At 37.6% G+C, this 21619-nt stretch overlaps 1 protein-coding gene across 1 annotated transcript in view; it reads left to right on the forward strand.

Moving 5' to 3' along the window:
- The window catches only part of SYNE1 (spectrin repeat containing nuclear envelope protein 1), a 292806-nt gene extending 275672 nt beyond the window's left edge, over positions 1 to 17134 (forward strand). Inside the window, exons 137-145 of the mRNA XM_050710059.1 lie at positions 717 to 859; positions 1757 to 1883; positions 3152 to 3363; positions 4870 to 5070; positions 5432 to 5560; positions 6810 to 7022; positions 7450 to 7542; positions 9372 to 9430; positions 15867 to 17134. Of these exons, the coding sequence (XP_050566016.1) occupies positions 717 to 859; positions 1757 to 1883; positions 3152 to 3363; positions 4870 to 5070; positions 5432 to 5560; positions 6810 to 7022; positions 7450 to 7542; positions 9372 to 9430; positions 15867 to 16107 (1418 nt within the window). The 3' untranslated portion in view covers positions 16108 to 17134. The remainder of the gene's footprint in view (positions 1 to 716; positions 860 to 1756; positions 1884 to 3151; positions 3364 to 4869; positions 5071 to 5431; positions 5561 to 6809; positions 7023 to 7449; positions 7543 to 9371; positions 9431 to 15866) is intronic.
- The last annotated feature ends 4485 nt before the right edge of the window (positions 17135 to 21619 follow it).

Below are 21619 nucleotides of genomic sequence, written 5' to 3' on the forward strand. Positions count from 1 at the left end.
ACTATAAATTTTGCTGCTTAGTGTGGTTGCTTTAATCAGGTGTGGGCTACTCACTGTGGCACTTCAGAACATCCAGTCATCTTTGGATCTTGAGAATATAATTACAACAATATCACTTATCATTTGTATACCACTTTTGATCTTCAGAATTGAATATAAATAGAATCCATTCATGTAGCTCAAAATTCTACTATTTTTAGTGCAGAAAATTAATACAAAGAGAAACAAGAAGAAATCAAATTTTAATGCAGACTTTGAAACAGGAGCTTGTGATACAAGGTTTATCTGGGAGTGTTTTGAACATGAAAAGGAGCCATGCTGTCTCCAAAATCAGTGAGGCTAGAACATGTTTCGGTAAGATCTCTGCCCTTCACACTGGTGAGAGATTCTCTGAGGGAAAATGTTCTTTCAGAATAGTTAGCAAGCCTGCTTGAAAGTGTGAAGTTTTTGATCATATTCTTATGGAAATTATGTTCATTTGTACAGTGGTACAAATATATATATTTTTATATATAAAGATTGCTAACATGCTCTAATGTGACTGGTTATGAGTTTGCTTTGACTTCTAGTACTTATACAGCTGCAGTCATGTTTCTTCTTTACTGTGTGATCTAGCTAGTATTCCTGATACTTACTCTGCCTGGGCAAAATGTAGATAGAAGTTTTGGAAAATTTGTGTGGCAGTCACTTTTTTGTTTATTTGTTTTTTGATACAGGAGAATCTAGTGCACTAGAAGCACACATCCTACAGCTGGACAAGGCCTTAGATACCAGTCGTTTCCAAATACAGCAAACAGAAAACATCATCCGCAGCAAAACACCTACAGGACCAGAGCTGGATTCCAGTTACAAGGGATATGTGCGTGTGCTTGATTCTCATTATATGCTGACATTACTAAAAATCACTGTTCTTAGTCATGGTGGTGTATTTTGGAACAAAAGTCAAATAAGCATTCCAAGCTTAGGTTTACTTGAAAGAAATCAAGCTGTATTTTGAAAGAAATACAGCTTTTTCAACAACTGCTTCTCAGGCTTACTCACTCACATGGTTACTACCCTTAATCACATGCTTTGTTGTTTACATTATTAGTGTTTTTACAATAGTATAAGTTTACAGAAACATCACTCTAGGGAGTTTATTTTCCTATTATATTTCTGTAGATGTCCAAAAGTAATTTCTCACATGTGTTTTTATCCATCTGATGTTGATATCTTTGTTTAAAATTCCTCTGCTTTTAAGAGCAAGTTTTAAAGCTTGATTCATAATATTCATTTTGATGATGAATTGTAAACATGCATCATGTAAGCAAAGTTGCATATGTGGAATCCATGACTGAAAAGCTTTCTCAGAGAGGTTTTCTGTAAGAAAAATATCTCCGTAAGTTTTTCAGACCATTTTATTATTGACAGAATTGAAAATTTAGGTGCTTGGATGCATAGTGATATTTCCATACTGTTGTTTCTTTTCTTAATCACATTTTCTAGTGTCTAAACATTTAGAATAGATGTCACCTGGAGTTCTCCAGCAAGATATGGCACAGAGGCACTGAGATATTTTTATTTCATCTGAATTTAAGTCTTTATTGTTTCCATGTAGATGTCTTTGATTGTGTCAGGACAGATTGTCAAAGGAATAGATTTTTACCCTCACACTTGGACCTACCTGCAGAAAATTTTGGAAGTTGCATTTTCCCTGCAACTAGTCTTGTACAGTGCACATTGAGATGGGTATTTCTTTGTTTGTTCGTTAACACAGATGAAGCTACTAGGTGAGTGCAGTGGAAGCATAGACTCAGTAAAAAGACTTGGATGCAAACTGAAGGAGGAAGAGGAAAAATTATCTGGACTTATTAACCTGAACAGTACTGAAACCCAAACAGCTGGTAAGTAATATTCAGTATTTTGATGGAAATCAATTATGAAAAGTAGCAAACATATGCAATGTTTTTCTGAATTAGCAGTTGGTGTTATTTACTGACATAGATATTTACATAATTGTGTCTGTTACCATGTTCTGTTTAACATCTCTTACAATGTACAACATCTCTACAAAAAGTAGGAATAGTAAGTATTCCTTGTATATGTCATATGAAGACTTTAAGCATACAAGTGCATTTTAAGAACCCCTTCATATCATGAGACATAACTGTAAACCTTTGAGAAAGTCCCTGTAGATGCAGTGCATTTTATTAAATGTTTTCTTTTGAAAAATGATTGCTTATTTTGCCCTACAAAACATGTAAATCAGCATTCATTTCTTCGAATTTCTTCTATTTTTAGAATTAGAATTCTACTTTTTAGAATTAGAATTCTACTTTTAGAATTAGAATTTCTTCTAATTTCTTCTACTTTTCACTTTTTCTTATATTAGCTGTCTACAATATAGTTATATATATTCACCTGGTAGAAGTATTCACCTGAGTAATTTTATGCATCAGCTGTAGAGCGGAATGTATTGATTGTAAAAGCATGAAGATGTTCCAGAGTCTGTAAAGGCGAGGTCTCCATTCTCAGCCTGGCAATACACGCTACCCATGTAGTTTATTTTATTTGTAATTAATATATATATATTTTTAATTTTAAGTTGATGGGATGATACAACTTGGCCTTCTGTAAGACATAGCATTTCAAGTAAACTAAGAAGAAACAGACCCTAATTTATTTCTTTTTAACAGTGATACTTATCCAATGCAATATCAGTAGCTTTAGCTAATGTGGTGATGTGGGAATATTAAATAGTGAGAGGTACAAATACTTCTGAAAATAATAATAAATATGTGGCTAGTTAGACATATTCAGATTCTCTCCTGTTAGTATTTATTCTGATTTAAAATGTCTTTATACCAGCATAACCTGTTCAGAAACACGTATCAACTTAGTTCTGTAAAGCCAAGAGGAGTCTGACATTAGAGAGTGGTAACATTTTTTGATGCCTGGTTGCTCATCCAGATTTTTCATTCTTTCTCTCCAACATAATGTTTTTTCAACCTAACTTAGTTTTCAGCATGGTGCTTAAGGGGTTAGGATTTTTACAGATTTTAAGGGGCATCTTTTGTACTGTGCAGGATTCAGCTGACACAAATGCATGTGTGGCAAATGTTTGGGGTGGTTTTTTTTTTTCTTTTTCTGAACTTGGTGTTTATCATTCCAGGTGTAATTGACCGATGGGAATTAATCCAGGCTCAAGCTCTAAGCAAGGAACTAAGGATGAAGCAGAACCTTCAGCAGTGGCAGCAGTTCAATTCTGACCTTAATAGCATTTGGGCTTGGTTAGGAGAAACTGAGGAAGAGCTGGAGAAGCTCCGCTGCCTTGATCTCAGTACTGACATACAAACCATAGAGCTTAGGATTAGAAAGCTGAAAGTGAGTTCTCTGTTCCATAATTTAAGTTGTAAACAGTCCTGAATGCAACATATATATTAGAAAGGTCGCTGATAGTTGCAGCTGGTTTGCTCCATTCTGTACATAGCTGATGATTGAAGTAAGTAACTTCAGTGTGATTTTATGAATCACCTTTTGGCAGAAAAATGTACTGCTGCCATTTACTATTTAATACAAATGAATTTTTGAAATAGTAATTCTATGGCAATTCTGTAATTCCAGAATGCACAGATAATTGCTATAGTTAGCTAAGCTGATGAAAGTTGAAAAAAGCCAAATGAAATAAAATCTCTTCTAGTAAAGCTGGTAACAAAATAACTATTTCAAAAAATACTCCTCTGGGACATATTACTTTGTGTGGAGGAAGAAGAGTGCCAAATGGGCTCTAGCCTAACTCACTGGTGTCACCCAGTACAGCAAAAAAATGGTGTCACTTTGCAACATTCCTGTTTCTTCTGTTATCTCAGATGTATCAGGATCTGATCACTGCCTTTCTGATCTCTCCTGGATATTTTACAGTTATAAAGATCTGCAAATGTGGTGCTCCACAACTTCACATTCAGTTATTAGCATCTTATAAGCTTGGGTACAAAAATGTGGGAGCCAATGTCAAAATGTTCTGTGATCCATGCTAGGAATGAGGTGGACAGACAGTAAAGATTGTTTCCGGCAGTGATCCATTTAAACCATATTAATGCTGATCTTCACTGCAATCCAAATATAGCTGTCATAAGTACTACAAAGGTCACTGTGACATGGGGCTTTTAAGTAAATGCTTTAAACGAGGTGGAAAAGGGGACATTTCATAAGAATCCTGTTCTTATCTCACCCACTCTTGGAAAGCTCATTAGTGCCCTCCAAACCAAGAGAGGTGGGGTTTCTTTTGTGGCTTCCAATGTAAGCAAATCATTTTTTATAGTCCTGCTTCTATAAATTGGAGTAAGTTGTTTATACTCTTGTATGTTTTCTTTTCCTTCAGTAAAAGCTTTTATTTTAAAATACTGTTGACAGCCGTTTCCACTTGAAAACATGTTGGTTTGTTGGGTTTTTGTTGGGTTTTGTTTTTTGTTGTTTTTTATCATCAAAACTGAGAAGTGAGGGCAAAAGTTTTATTGTGAGCTACAGTACAATTGTCCTAAATTTTGTTGGACCCTCCCTGTCTTTAAAATATCTCAAGCATGAGCCAGATCTTTAAAATTCAACTATGACTTCAGCCTTTTAAGACTTTAAAAGTTTAAATATCTTCTTGTAGTTTATGATCACAGTAAAATTTTAGTAGATGTTAAAGAGTGAACATTTGCAGAGTCACACAATGAGCATAGAAGTCTCACATGCAGAGCAAAGAAAGAGACATTAAGGTACATTATGCAGTTGCTGAAGGTGAATCTTTACATCCTTATGGTGCCTTCTCTGCTTGATTTTTCTGAAAGTTGCATATTTCACTAATTTCTCTTCTTTCTTCCTATCCCCCTTTCTCTTATCATCAAGGAGCTGCAGAAGGCAATTGATAACCGCAAAGCTATCATTTTGTCCATCAATTTGTGCAGCTCAGAGTTCACTCAGTCTGACAGTGAAGAGAGTAAGAAGCTCCAAGAGCACCTGTCACAGATGAACATGAGCTGGAAGCACGTATGCACTATGATGGATGAATGGCGCTGCTCACTGCAAGATGCATTAATGCAGTGCCAGGTCTGTATTGTATTTATTTTAAATAGTCAGCAGCCAACATATCAACGTTATAAATCATATTGCTTTCGGGTGTGCTCATTATCCAGTCTGGAACTTGCCCATGTGAGCCAAAATACAACTTTATTGTATTCTTCGTAAAGAAATTTCTGAAAGATACACATGAACTACCTGAAGCATGTATTTCTAGCCTAAGGTTTTCTAAGTTTGTCATTTCTGGAATAGTATTCTCATACTCTGTTCTACACTTCCTTACATGTTATGTTATTTAACCCATAGGGGCTATCATAGGATCAAACCTAAAAACCTAAATTTGACAGGAATTTTCTCCTACATTATTAAAACCCGCACTCATCACTTGCAGGACTTCCATGAAATGAGCCATGGTTTGCTGCTCTGGTTAGAGAACATTGACAGAAGAAAAAATGAGATTATGCCCATCAATCCAAACCTGGACTCAGAAATTCTGCAGGATCATCACAGACTTCTGATGGTAGGGCTATAACCACTCTTTTCTCTCCCAAAGCACATCATCAGAAAAATAGCTAATCAGATTTATCTTTCACTTGAGGATTAGCATTGTCTATTTTGTGCTAACACACAATGGTGGGACTAAGTTCTAACTGTGGGGCTAAGCAGTTAACTTTACTTAGGAGAACACCACTCATTTCTGTCAATAGCCGAACTAGCAATTTAAAGATTCAGGCAACATCTAGGCTGCTGTATATCTTGCTGTCATTTGATGTTTAGTGTTTTGGAAGGTCTGTCCTCAGTGGGAACTTGCTGCAAACATCAGGGATGTTAAGCAGTCACAGAATGAACTGCAAGCTGGAGGGAAGGAATGCCATTCAGAGGGAGCTTGACAGCCTTGAGAGGTGGACCTGTGTGAACCTCATGAAGTTCCACAATGCTAAGTACAAGGTCCTGCATCTGGGCCAGGGCAATCCCAAGCACAAATACAGGCTGGGCAGCAAATGGATTGAGAGCAGTCCTGATGAGAAGGACCTGGGTGTGTTGGTGGATGAGAAGCTCAACATGAGCCATCAATGTGTGCCTGCAGCCCAGAAAGCCAACTGTATGCTGGGCTGCATCAAAAGCAGTATGACCAGCAAGTTGAGGGAGGTGATTGTCCCCCTCTTCTCTGCTTTTGTGAGATCCCACATGGAGTACTGCGTTCAGCTCTGGGGCTCCCAGCACAAGACAGATGAACGTTATTAGACCAAGTCCAGAGGAGGGCCATGAAGATGATCAGAGGGCTGGAGCACCTCTTCTATGAAGACAGGTTGAGACAGCTGGGGTTGTTCAGCCTGGAGAAGACAAGGCTCTGGGGAGACCTTATAGTGGCCTTGCAGTACCTAAAGGGGGCCTACAAGAAAGCTGGAGGGGGACCTTTTTCAAGGGCATGTAACGATAGGATAGGGGGCAATGGCTTTAAACTGAAGGAGGGTAGATTTAGAGTAGATATTAGGAAGAAGTTCAGTGAGAGGTGAGGCAGTGGAACAGGTTGCCCAGAGAAGCTGTGGATGCCCCATCCATGGAAGTGTTCAAGGCCAGATTGGATGGGGCTTTGAGCAAAGTCATCCCCGCTTCTCAGGACAGGACATTTTTATTCTTTCTCTTTTCTTTCCATTTCATTAATTTCAAATGTCTGCTTTCATGACTTCAAGCTTTGTTCTTTTTTTTTTTTTCCCTTCAAAAATAACTTCCATTTAAAAAAAATCTGGTGCTTGCACTTGCAATAGCAAATCAGACGTGAACTGCTGGAGTCTCAGTTGAAAGTGGCATCACTGCAAGATATGTCCTGCCAATTGCTAGTCAATGCTGAAGGCAAGGACTGCCTTGAAGCTAAAGAAAAGGTGCATGTCATTGGAAACAGACTGAAGCTCCTCTTGAAAGAGGTTATACGTCACATAAAAGACCTAGAGAAAATTCTAGACATTTCAAGTAGTCAACTGGTAAGTCATGTTTTTCTATTCCTTCCTGTTTGTTGGGCACATTTCTCACTGTTTTGGTTCTTGATGGAACCAGCCTCTTCCTGTAATTAAAAGCAAATTAAAAAGTACTATTTTTAAACTGTATTGACTTTGGTAGAAAATGCTTCACCTAAAGCAATTAAGTTTTGACTACGTGTTTGTTTTTGTTTTCCTTCAGGGTTAACAGAGAAAACATGTAATACCTTAATCTTAGAAAAATTGCTAACAAAACTTATTATTATTTTATTTAATGAATTAATTAATTACATGAAATAAACTTTTTTCCTCCCCTTTGGAAGTAACTCTGCTGGGATTTCACTGTGGGATTTGTTTATTTATTTATTTGTTTATTGAGTTTGTTTACCTGAACGGCTGATGCATTTCTGAGCTCCGTTCCTTCTGAATTTAGGATTTATCCTCATGGTCTTCTGCTGATGAGCTAGACACATCAGGCTCAGTGAGTCCTGTATCTGGACGAAGTACGCCAAGCAGGCAGAGAACGGTAATTTCACATCCTATACTTTCTGCCATCAAATGGGTGGGAGCTCTGGATGTCTACAGTAGTTCTAGCCAGATGAAAGGCCCCCCCTTCTCACTTGATAGGAAAGGAAATGTCATAAACCAAATAAAAAACACAGCTGCTTTCCCCAACCCTGCTGCATATCCCATCCTGCACGAAATTTGAATTGGTAAATATCTAAAACCAGGGCTGTCAGTGTGGTTGGTTTACCATGGTATGGCATGTTGTGTCTCTTGTATTTTGCTCTAGTGATGACAGCATCTCAAAGTCTGGTTTTGTCTGGTATAATCAATCTTCCATTTCTGTTTGGCCTTCTCTTCAGAGCTGCTTCATCGAGAACCTCAATAAATACATATATTTCTTTTCATTTCTGATGAACATTGTAGGTCTTATTGAGACTTTCGATGAACGGCTGAATAGAATTGAAGGACATAAAACATTGATCTAAACAGCTAGTTGAACAGGACCTAATCGATGATGGCAACTCTGGAGTTGCCTGTTTACATTGCTGGCACAAAATTCAAGAAATGTAGCAATACATGCCTAGTAATTAACACTTCCATACTCTGAGCCCAAAATGGAACTGCAATTATTTTGTCTTTTTCTGCAATTCTATTGGTTGATTACTTCACTTTTTTTTCCTTAGTTCTTAAAAAATCATGTTTGTTTTTTTTTTCCATTTGCATTTTTTGTAAAACATCTGAGTTCTGTCTTGACAAACTGTATGGCTCTTGGAATTTTTTTTGTTTTGTTTTGTTTGTTTTTACATTCACTAGTTTCCTTTTAGATGCTAGTATAAAAATGTAAAGGAATACTGGCTTTTCAAATGAAGAAACAATATAAACTTTTACATTTCGTTTCAAAGGTCAATGCTTTCATCTTTTAAATTTAAACTTAAATGACTAATAAAAACTCTGATATCACAGATGTAACTGGAGGATGCCTGACCATTACAGGAAATGGAGAAGTATCTTACCATAAAATATCTCTCTAAATAGTATGCAGATTTTTAATAGACTTTGTCTTAACATTTTAATAAATATTCATCTATCATTTGTTAGTATTCATGTACATGACTACTTTTTCTCATTTTTGTGCATAATGTATAGCTAATTTTTATGATTCATTGTGTCATACAACTGACCCACTGTTGGGTCTGTTTTTTCAGACTTCTGCTTTTTGCACTCACAATTTTGGAGACTGAAGTGATGTTGTTTACAATTTTAGCACCAAATACACTGATGCTGTATACTAATACTAAAAATGACATCAGATTGATAATCATCTAACTGCATTAAATATTCCAGCAAATAGTTGTGAGTGCAGGAATGCACGTACAGTTACTTGGCCTTCAAAATTGTGTGGAGGGCAGTGGAGAAGAGGCCAAACACCTAGCAGGAGGCCTTTTGACTTTTTTTTGTCCTTGGGAATATTAACTTTGCGCAATTGCATTTTGAAATATCTATTTTCCCATATTCATCTCAAATTTATTTCTACTTCATATCACAAATTATATGAGCTCAATTTCTAGTGACATATATATGTTTTTAATCCTTTTATATATATATATATAAATGGAATGACTAAACTGTTATTTTTTGATTCACTGTGTACGTTCTTATTATTTCCATATTCAGCTAGGTGAAAAGAAAAGCCAGTTTCCTTGGTTCATGGGTATTGGTCACTTCATTTGATTTTTTTTGTTTGTTTGTTTCCTTTGCTGCACTTTTAATTTATTTTCATTGGTAGCTTGTCTTTATTTGCCTGGACTGAACATTCTTCTTTCTTTACCCCCTGTTCATTGCAAACAGCCACGGGGCAAATGTAGTCTCTCACAGCCTGGACCCTCTGTCAGCAGTCCACATAGCAGGTACCTTATTCTCCTGGTTTCCACACTCTGCTCTAGAACCCCAAGAGGATGATGAAAATTGGCTGTGATTCCTGTCAGTCCACACCGACTCTGTCAGGTGGCCAGGACTTAAGTGAAAACTTCACTATTATTACTAGTTTGGCAAAAAGTGCTCTCAATTACTCTATATTCTTTGTTAATAGGAATACTGGATAATTCTTCAATCTCTACAGCTTTTGCTTCCCAGTAATTCCAAGTAACAGACATTTATTTTTCATGTGGTGTTTACAGTCATATCTAATGATGATTTTGGCATAATTTAACAGAAATGCCAGTAGGTTCATGGCAAACACTTTTTATCATCCTCTTTACCTCTAGATATTAAATTAAGGAAGGTAATAGGCCAGTACCATCTTCTAGAATTCACAAAACCCACAGATCTGGATGAGACATACTAACATCCTTTTCTTTTCCATTTTTTTTCTCCTTCCCTGAAATGTTTTGTTCGGTTTGTGGGTTTTCAGTACTTAAGACTCAAAATTAAAAGCCAGAATTTGAAGGTTTTAAAACTTGGGGTCACTTTCTCTCCCCCCGTCAGAAGACTGCAATATAATGTGTTAATACTGCCATGGCTCATGCCAAGTGCTTGCATCCGTGTATTGCTCTGGGAGCAGCACTGCCCCATCTCTCTCTGACCAGTAGAGAGCAGACTTGCAGCTACAGCTTTTTGCTTTCCACCTTGTCTCCAGCAACCTGTCATCTCTGCAGCTAACAGTGCTTCTGCATTCTTTGTTGTTGTCAGTGTGATACGTGTACTTTCACTCTTTTACTGATCAAATCACTAGCCTCTAGAGTTAAAAATTAAAAAAAAAAAAAAAGCAGTAAATACGCAGGCATATATATACACACTATGTATAAAGTGGAAGTCTTTTGCTATTTCAGCATCTTATGCAACACAATAGGAACACAAAATAATCAGAAAGCATGATCAAAATAGATTTGTTCTTATAGTTAAGTCCTAAGTCTGATTTATTCTACATATAACATGAATTACTTCATTTTTAAACTAACTCCTGTTGAAGTGAAAGATTTAAGGTTGGAAAGAAAACATTAGATTTAATATAGTGATTGAGCAATAATCAGGCAGCCAAAATATATCTTGAGAGTATTTTTTTTCCCATAAGCAAAATAAAGGCTTTATTCAGCAAAATATAAATGAAATAAAGAGTAAAAATACTTAAATGTAGTTGTTTACATAAACACTTCTTTAAAAAAAAGTTTGCACCACAGGTATAGTTAGTTACTGTGAGTGAAGAAGCATAGTTACAACACCACACAGCATAGCAGATAGAACAGGTGGAGTATCATTCACTATTTCCACTGACACTAAGAAGCTGCCTTGTTTTTAGGAATTTTTTATCCTCGAAACATAATGAAATCACATAGAAAATAGGTGAAATACATACACACCGTCTTTCTGTCTGATGCAGAAAGAATTAGTTTTTTCCAACTCCAGTCTGCTACAAAGCTTGGCATTTTGTTTCTCACAGGGAATGGGAGAAGGGAGGAGTGGGGCTTTACTCTGCAGCCATTGACATCTAGGAGGAACGGAGAATGTCTTCGGCAGATAAGCATGCTTGCACTAGCAACATTGTACTCAAGCAACATATTGTGTGCACTCTTCCACTCTCCTGTATGGTCCAACAACGTCTGCCAACCTTTTGAGAAGGTTTCTGGTTGTAGGTGTGAGCAGCTAGCTCAGAGCACAGCTAGCAAAGCTTTGCAGCTTTGAGATCAACCTCTATTCTAGCAGTGGCATTGGCGCGGCACCTTTCAGATCAAGTCTCTCCAGCACTGTTTATTAACACATCTTGTAGCGATACAACACAATGTTCAATTTGTCATTCAGACAAGCATGGAATACGAATGAGTCACTACTGAATAGGAAACTTAATCAAATGCGCAAGCCAGACAGGTTGTGGTTGATGTATAATGTGGTTTTAACTGATAAAGTAGTACAAGCTGTCACTGTGTTCTTTAATATTTTGACATGCCTCTGATCAGAGTACTTTGTGTTTGATCTTGCACTGGATCAGCAAACCCTGTTAGAGTTTAGTATACAGGAGAAATAAAGTCAATTTTAAACTATTTATCACATAGAAGATTGTGAGGGAAAACTCATTTAAAAATTAGAGGGACCGTGTTTTCTGTATAACAAATGTGATATCATTTTGCCTTCCCTATTATCACAGCGAAAAGAAAAGCATCCATAGTGTGGTGGTAAGCAAGGTATATGTTTAAACTAGATGTTACATTGTGGATTTAATTAAATGCTGATTCGAGAGGTATTAGTAATGCTGTACTAAGTGGGAAAAGCAAATCCAAGAATCAACTTCTCTTCCTTCATCAGTTTAATAGAGCTGTCGTAAATGCACACCTGGATCTGTGCCTGTGGATTTTCTGAAGTGATTCAAATGTTAAAAAGATTAAAATAATCGTTCAATTTGCTCAGGAGTGTTTACATTGTCTCTCTTGAGCAGCTCTATTCAAGTCTTGGCGCCACAGTGCCAACCTCCATTTCCTGCTCTCCACAAGCCTCCCCAAATGACTACTGGGTATTTAAAGGTCACTTGCTGTTCCTGGAGCATACCAGGCCACAGCACTCTTCATTGCTTTAGCCACATAATGGCAGTCATTGCCAAGCAGTCGTTCAAACATGAGGTTTTCATTTAGATTGCCGTTGCTCTCCCTGTTTTCTCCCTCATTCTCACTTAGCACCTGTTATTTTAACTTCATATTTATTTAACTTCAAATTTATTATTCAACTTCATATTTAACTTCTGTAAGTTTGAATTCATCTTTCAGAAGTATGATAACCAAAATAATACCAACTTCTCCAGGTGAGGTCTGACTCATGCCTTATAGAACATCATTAAATCAACCCCTTTCTCTTCTGGAAGTCTTGAACTGAAATTTTGAAATTGTTTTTGTCCCCTTTCACAGTTATGTTGCATTATTAGCTTTTGGTTATTTGTCAAATAACAGCTCTAGATTTCTTTCTTCATTATCTCCAGAGTATTAGCTTCCATATGCATAGCAGTTTTTATTTCTACCTTGCATACTGTAATCTTAAACACCTTTTCCTACTTCTTAAGTCTATTTCTGATCTCTGGAGTCACACACTTCTTTCTGTGCAATAAGCTAATCCTATTTTGTATTTGTAAAGACTTCCGACTTCAGTCATAGAAATGAATTTTGCTGTTCTTATATTTTGTGCAGTAGTCTTTTCATAAATATATTAAATCAAGGCTCATCCTTGATTAACTCCAGTAATAACATCCTACTAGCCCACTACTGCTGCTCTCAATACAAGACTGTTGTCTGCATTCCATTAGTCAATTCCCCATTAAATTCACTTTATTTATTCCTATCAGTTGCTTGAATGATAAATTATTGTTATAATCTTTCAGATGTTTACTGCAATCCAGATAGATTAGTTCAACCATATTTTCATTGTCCAAAATAAATAAATAAATAAATAAAATTAAATAAATTAAATCAGTCATCTTTAAATGCAGGTACTCATCTGAGCTGAAATTAGATTTCAACTTGCCCATCTGATCTACAGCCTGGTAAATTAGCTTCTCCTCTCTTGAAATGCTTCAGAAAGAGTTCCAATTTCTCTGACATTAAAAACTCCCAAAGTAAGGGTAACTATTGCTTGCACTTCTTAGGTTAATGTGAGAGATTTCTGGACATGAAGAAGCTTACATCTGGCCAGGTCTGCAGCTGTGCCTCCTCCTTTGTCAAGTTAGCAGGAATTATGTATGGAATGAGTAGCAGGTGGTCTTACTTCCTTGCATCCAGAAACAGCATCCTGTGTGATAAATGGTGGAGCAGTCAGAAGAGAGACAGCAGAAGATGCAAGCTCAAGAGAAAGAAATTACATTTTTTTCTCCAAACTGGCATACAATACTTCAGCTTTCCCTTCTCCTGCTGGAGTAGATGGGAGTTCTGCCTCTTATCTACAGTAAGCCTTTTTGTTAACAATGTATGGATATTTTTAACCATCTCTTCTTACCAAATCCATTAAACACTCTAAACTGAGCATTCCATTTTTCAGTTATGTCCATTACAGAGGAGTACCTGCAATAAACCGTGACAGTACAGCACTTGAACATTTTAGAATTTACCCTCTGAAGATGTTTTCATAATGATTCATTATTTGCTTGTTGAATTGTTCCCATGCAATATTAGAAACTGTTGTTCAACACCCTACTTCACTGCAAAGAAAGAGTTTCAATATACTTTGCCATGAACTGTTTTAATTTTTGGAAGAGAATCTATGTTCCTTGCTGAGACCAGCCATGCAGTTTATACAGTTTGACTCTTTTTCCTGTTTGTTGTTTTTATTTTTTGTTTATTTTGTGTGTTTTTTGGTTTTTATTTTGTTTTAGTAAATCTCAAAGCAAAAAGTGCTGGATTATGCTACAGCAACAATAGGAAAAGATTTAGTAATAATAACAATAACAACAAAAGTAGATGCTGACTTTGCCTTTTGATTCTGCTTTTTAGAAATTTCTTTTATTTACTCATCATTAAACAGCAGTTACCAACTGCAGAAATACAACCTTTTTAGATTGGGATTAACAACATATGTACAATGAGAGCCTTGTAAATAGGTGGACTATGCAATCAAATGCTTGGAAGGTAATTAAGCACTCCTTGTTCCCTTTGTTCCTACCTCAGCCCATTAATTTTCTGTCTTGGCATTCTTGGACAGTAGAAGTCCCGATCTAATTGAACTTTAATATGGAATGCTCTGATGCTGTTAAATGTGCCATATCCTTTCAATGTGTTCTTTATAATACGTGATCCTGCATAATTCAACAAGCAGCTTTCCATCCAGGCTACAATAACGTGGATTAAAACAGCACGTGATCCGTTGTTTTGATCATCCCTCCATCCTGGGATATTTAGGTCAAGTTAATCATTTAGCTTTCCTGAAGTGTTGGTGGTTTGTTTTGTTTTGAACTGTTTTTGTTTTATGGCGGTCTTCTTTCTGTGTGGCTTTCTTGAAGTCTTCACAATGGAATGATACACATGTATGAACAAAATATAAAAATAATCTCAAGCACAGGAAGAAGTTTTTTCCTGAACATGTCGAAAGGGGGCCCTTGCGAAGCCTCATATAGTTTTGAAGATGATATTTTGGTTTTTGTATGCTTTCTCACATGGATTCAGATTTATCTGTGAGACAAGATCAAAAGGACAAAGAGATCAAGAAACCATCAAGACTCGCTTGACTGGGGAGCATTTGACCTCAGCAGACCTATCTTCCATACCTTTAAGTTGAGACTAAGTGCATCTTTATGAGTATTTTTATCTCTTAAACCCTAGCAAACTATAGGTTTTCTGGAGCTTCACAACCACAGCAGCTACACATATGGTTTATAGCAACATATCTATGGCAAAATTCATGGCATAACATTTGAATGGAAGATTTCATGAGACTAATGATTTGAAGGCCCTAAGTTCTTCCATTTTTGCCTAGTGCTAAAATACAATACCTTACCATGCCATTTAATTAGCACACTCAGATCACCCATGTTCTGATATTAACTTGCAAAATCTCTCTTTTGAGTGCTCCACTTACCTCAAAACCTGTTGTCTGTGTATTAGAGCTCTGTCTGTCAGTTTCAGTCAAAAGGGAAAATGTGAAATCTGCTTCTTTATCCTTTATTAAAAAATTACTGGATTTTTGTGCTTAATTTGAAGTGACCCATTAGAAATGTTTGGAAATGTCTCCCATGGATTTCTGATAGATATGTGCCATTTCAAGACAGATCCATAGACACAAGGGATACAATCACTCAGATGTCCTGTCAGCTGAGCAAATAGATTTTAACTGCTGATCCAATGCAAGATTCAAAATACAATGTGCTTTGTAGAAAATGAGTCCCCATTGCCTGAAGATTGGTATATTAATTAACTGAATATTGATTTAACTGTATCTTATTGCATTATACACTTGTGGATAGTATAAAAGGAAATTAATTTATAAACTTCTGCAACCAAATACAGTTGCCATTTTAAATGAAGAGGATTCTTTTTTAGGCAGTGTGCAGTGAGCATATGTGACAAGTATGTCCCACTTTTTATTTTCCCCTTCTCTAGAGCACAGTTAAGTGTAGAGTCTTCTCTATAACTGATGAAGGGGCTGTGGTGTCACAAAGCCCATTCCATTGTGATTATTTGTTTTTTTCTTATCCAGTCTAGAAACATGGGGTCTGTTAAGACAGCTGGGGAAATAGCATGTTCAGTGAAAGATACCTCTGCTGTTGTCAATCAATGTGTACAAATTCTACACCAGCCTTCAGGGACAGCTGGGTATTTCAGTGCAACCTCTGCTGCAGTAATGTCTTAGAGTATTCACCTGTCCATCTTCTTTTCTCAGGTCCATAAGAGGTGGCTCAGGTTCCTCCCCTTCTGAGGCTGGGCCAGCATGGCAGCACCCATCCTTCTTCCTCAGAGTCCTCAGAGCTGCTCTGCCACTTCAGCTCCTTTTGCTGCTCCTGATCGGGCTGGCTTGCCTGGTGCCAATGACCGAGGAAGACTACAGCTGTACTATGGCCAATAACTTTGCCCGCTCTTTCCATCCCATGTTAAAATACATGAATGGTCCACCTCCATTATGAAGTTGCGATACAGCGGGTGATCTTGCTGGAGTACTGGCCAGGTGGCAGGATGGTTTTAAAGGGTGACAGGACTCACTGTGGCAGCTTTACCTGTCTGCTGCAGCCACCACTGTGTCAATACCATTCTCTACTGGCACTCAGACAATAACAAATCAGTATATCAGTACCAAACTACGCAACATATTACCTGAGTAGCATTACTTCAGTATTTGCATCTGGGGCACTAAGGAAGATGTGACATGAGTAAGGGAAATGTCCTTTTGTCCAGCATTGTGGATCTTTTAGCCACTTTATACCCAGGCCACTGCCCTGTACTATGCATAGCCAAGGACTTGATACTGTAGATCCTTTCCTGTGTGCTGCTCTATATGAGCTATTAGCCTGTATTTGTTAAATACCTTCTCCGTATCTACAGTATGCAAAATAACTAATGTTTAAGAAATTTTAGAGCATTTGTATCATACAATTTTAAAGGATCTTGTATGGCATTGTATTATTCCCTGTGATTTCTGTTTAGGGCATGGTGATCTAACCTTTGCTTTGGATGTACAAGGTGTAAATCTGAGAAGCACTTTTTTTAAGGTTTAAAAAATGGATGTAATAAATGAGATCACAGAAAGTTTTATGAGGAAAAATGTTGAATGTCAAGTTGAAAAACAAAGAACATATTTATGTATGTACAGTTTGCTAAGCCAAGTTTTGTTTGTATTCATTTCTTTGCATTTATTATAGATACCATAAAATATTTTGTCTACGTGCTTTTTAAGGACAACTATGAAAACCTCTAAGTTTAGAATGAGATATGTATGGTATAAAAAAAAATAGAAAACATTCATATGCTGCACTTCTAAGAAATTAAAAATGCTGTAACAATTTAACAGTATTGGCTATCTGTTAGAATAAAATCATCTGGAAAATGTGACAAATGGTAATATATATGGCAAAGTGTTACATAAATTGTACAGTATCACTAGTTGAACTTCAGCATTTGGAGGATCCAAAATAAAGCTCCCTTTTCAGATAAGTGTAACATTTTCCTGGAAAGGATTTTGTACATCAGCAAAATATCTTCAGTGTCTGAGACCTAGACTTAGATTGACCCAAGTATATATTCCTCTTAAGACTTAGTTTCCTTCATTGGTATTCAGGATTTATGCTAGGCTAGATTAGTAGCTATAATCACTGATTCTGAGCAGACAAAAATAAATAATACACTTTCAGGGTATAAAAATGAGCTATTATTTGCAAGAAGTCTGACAAATTCGTGAAATTGACCTTTCTTCTCTTTCCTGATATTAGTTTCTATGGTAACATAATTTATGTCAATGGTAATCAATGCACCTACATTCATAATTTGGTAGTTCGCTCACCTTAGACAGGTTAGTCCAGATCTCTGCATTCTTTAGACATCCTTTCATCAGCTGGTCCTTGTTTTCGGTAGCTAATTTTTTTGTTGAAAGCTTTTTTTTTTTTTTTTTTTAAATAGAACATTATTGAGAGTAAAAAGACTAATTTAGTGAGGAGGATCTAAGGCTGTCTCTAAATTCTATTCCTCATTCTACTGTTGGTGATCTCACGGAAGCAGATGTTATCTAAAGGGTAGTAGATAGCCTGTGATTATCAAACTATGAAAGAAAGTTTTATCTGCATAGCTGTCTGTTGAAGGAACCAGAAAAAAGGTCACAGGTGAGACCTGTGTTAATTTCTTACAGTATTTAAAAATTGAGGGAGAGGCAGGGAGTTTTGAAGGCAGCTGGTTAGGCGGGAGAGGGGAGTGCAAAGAAGAGAGTTCTGTTTGAATGATGTCAGATACAATTAATAAAGTAGTTTAAAGTATAAAAGGTAGCACCTGGCCTGCTTTGAACTGCAACCTGACATTTGAATTTTGCCAGCTATTTTGCCATTCTGTAGTCACAGTTTCCTGAAGTCTCTGATTGTGTGCATATATGACCCATTTGGAACTGAACTTTCTACCTTTTGACCCAATCCCTTCCTCTTTGCAGATTTGCATCTTTCACTATTGTTGACAGTTTGTCATCTTTAGCTTCCCCCTTATCTCTGCTTTTCTGTTGTTTGTCCCCAGTAGTTAAATCATGAGTTTCTTGTAATAACCTGAGCATGTGAGGGTCCATCAAACTTTCTTCTGGAGCCGGATGGCCTCTAACTCCGGAAAGCAAGATGCTACTGTGTTTCAAAAAGTGCTGGGAAGCCCTACTTTATAGAGCAGCAGTGTGAACTGTTTGCTTGTTCGGGATAGTGCTATTGACCTTTTTCTTATGTGTACCTCCTTGACCCTTGCCCTTGCTGCCCTGTAGCTTATGTCTGAAGTGCAGAATGGATGAAAAAGAGAGCCCTGCTTATTGGAAGTTATATAAGAAGACAGAAGAGGGGTTTTTGTTGTTGTGGTTTTTGATTATTTATTCTTGTACTCAGCTTCATCCATGATCATTTTGATTCCTTACTGCATTTATTGTCCCTGGAGAAGATTTTTCAGGTAGTTTAATATAAGTGGGAAAGGGTAAAGTTGGTGGAGATTAACATATATATATATATAAAATTTTTTCCATGCTGACTGCCTAGGGAGAGCGGAATCCCTTGGTCAGCTGTTACAGCTGTTTCCACATTTCTGGCTTTCTGTTCCTTCACACTCTGTGTTACTCAGTGCTGTAACAGTCGTCTTCCTCTCTATTCCTAGCTTCTTCTCTCCTTAGTGCTGTGGCCATTATTAACCACATCATTTTTCCACATTTCCCCCTTCAGCTAGAACTGCCATTTCGCCCACTGGCTTTTTGCATGTCAATCATTTATCTGCAGATTCCTTTTATCTCCCCCTACCCCTAGCCTTTGTCATTCAAATACTTGCTTTCAGAAGGTTTCACCTAAAGATTTTGCTTTTTTTGAAAGTAATCTCAGCAAGCCTTCAGGGTTCTTCTGATTATAAGGTCCTCTCAAACCATAACAACCATTCTACAGGCTACTACCTACAGAAAATGACAGTTGCTCAGTTGTTAAAGAATTAAAAGGCTATGCAAGGGAGTTTTGGAAGTAAAGTGGTTACAAAAGATGAAGTAGTATGAGTGCATCCACATATACAGACATATATGATGGCAGAAAGCGGTCTTCAGGAATCTTTGTTCTTCTGTTGTACACAGTGAGAAGTGATGTCCCTGAAAGTGTGAGATGAAGGGACAGCGTTGTAATCAGATCAGAGGGACTGCAATGGTATGAGAGGTCTGAAACCATCCTATCGCATGATACTGACTTATTTTTAAACTCAGTAAAATGAGTGTTCTGGGTGACTTTCAAAGACGGGGGAGACTGAAGGGACATATGCAAGAAAGTGGGACTGCAGCAAAGTAGCCAGGTGTGATTGTCTCTAGTACTGCTGTTTTGGAATTTAGAAAGCTATGGACTTCTGCAAAGTTTGTATCTGCCAGAGTAGCTTTCTCTTTTTATGGTCTGAATGCCATACCCACTTCCCTAAGACCTAGGGAAGAACAGCCTTTTGTCTATAAAACGAAAGCAGAACTTCTGCACCTCATTCAAGCTCCCAGTGGAGTCTGGGGAAGTAATCACTAAAACTTGGGAGGGGTGATGGGCAGAATGGTTCCATCTTGTTCATAATGGTCATGCCCTCTTCTTTCCTCTCCCATGAACATGAAATGTTCAGTCTAGGAAGACTGAGAAGAAAGTGATGAGCTGCAGAAGGAATGGAGTTTAACCTCATTAAAGAGGTAGAGCATAGCTGATGTGAGATCATAGGAACTTTTCATAATTAATTGATAATGAATTCATAATGTCACAGACCTGGAAAACACCTGTTTGTAAACTCTAAACCTCCTATACCCTCAAGTATAGGAAGGTCAGTTTGTGAGCTGTCTCAAGGGAATCGTAGGAAGTTTGTGACAGTATGTTAAGGGTCTCCTGAGTGCCAGCTCAGGCTTCTTACTTTCTAGTCTTCAATCTCAACTCTATACAAAGTTTCCACCTGAACAGTTAAAGTGGTTTGAGAAACAGATTCCTCTAAAAGGAATTCCCAGCCCTGAACTGATTCCATTATGACTTCAAATGTGTTTTTGCAGAACTAGATCATGATCCTAAGAACTGGCACAAAGCAGTGAAAGCTGAAACAAATACCCACAGGATGTTCAAACTTCACAGCATCCCATTAAAGCAAAAAACATCCAATGAGTACCAGTGGCTTGAAGATCTAGCTTGAGTTGCAAAGCTCAGTGTGGCATCAACATGTGCGTTAATCACCATAGCATGAACTAGGGTTAATGGGGCAAGTGTAGGGGGAAAAAAGCACACCCAAAATACCCTCAAGCATTACAGACTGTGGTATTAGACAGGTTTACAGCTTGGTCATCTTTCTTTTCCTGCTAAGGTCAAGCTGTTCTTTCTGCCTACCTGTCTCACTGCAAGAATGTCAAAGAGGACTTATTGTAGAATCATAGAATCACAGAGTGTCTTGAATTAGAAGGGACCTTAAAGATCATCTATTTCCAACTCCCTGCCATGGTCAGGGATGCCACCCACTAGATCTGATTACCTAGGGCTTCATCCAACCTGGTCTTGAACACCTCCAGGGATGGGGCATCCACAGCTTCTCTGGGCAACCTGTTCCAGTGCCTCACCACCCTCTGAGTGAAGAATTTCCTCCTAACATCTAATCTAAACCTCCCCTCTTTCAGTTTAAAACCATTCCCTGTTGTCCTTATCATTATCTACCTGAGTAAAATGTTGCTCTCCATCTTTTTTATAAGCCCCTTTAAGTATTCAAATGCTGCAACAAGGTCTTCCCAGAGCCTTCTCTTTTTCAGGCTGAACATCACTAACTCTCTTAGCCTTTCTTCATAGGAGAGGTTCTCTACCCCTTTGATCATCTTCATGGCCCTCCTCTGGACCCTCTGTAACAGGGCCACATCCTTCTTGTGCTGGGAACCCCAGACCTGGATGCAATATTCCAAGTGGAGCCTAGTGGAGACTTAGGTGTAAACAAACTTTTTGAGAAACACACAAATTAGAGTTTGAGATGCCCTGTGTTTGAGATGCCCTTTTTCTAAAGCAGCTCAGCTACTTGAAGTCTGCCAATAGGAGGGACTGAAGTCTAGTAACATGCCTTGAGCCTTGGCTGCAAAGCATAGGAAAAGGTGATACAGGAGCCACTGAACTCTGGGTCCAAGGCATGTGTCCAGGCCTAGAGAAAGTGCATGTAGACTCTGCATCTTGAGGAATGCCAGTCATTGCTATATTATATCTTTCCCTTTTTCTATTGTAGATAAATGCAGCAGCTGCTGTCATGCTATAATCATCCCTGCAACTTCATGCATCTTGTAACTGTGAACTCCGCTTATCAGGCTTGAAGTTACCTCATAGATAGTGGGTGTTTAAAGGTGTAATGGAAACTGTTAGCTCAGTAACTCCAGAATGTGGGGTAATATCAAGACATCATCTGCTCTATACTTCTCTATACTTACAACGATAAAAGTGCAAAATAATAAGCTCCATT

The sequence above is a fragment of the Cygnus atratus genome, chromosome 3 (genome assembly GCF_013377495.2).
Source record: "Cygnus atratus isolate AKBS03 ecotype Queensland, Australia chromosome 3, CAtr_DNAZoo_HiC_assembly, whole genome shotgun sequence".
NCBI lineage: Eukaryota > Metazoa > Chordata > Aves > Anseriformes > Anatidae > Cygnus > Cygnus atratus.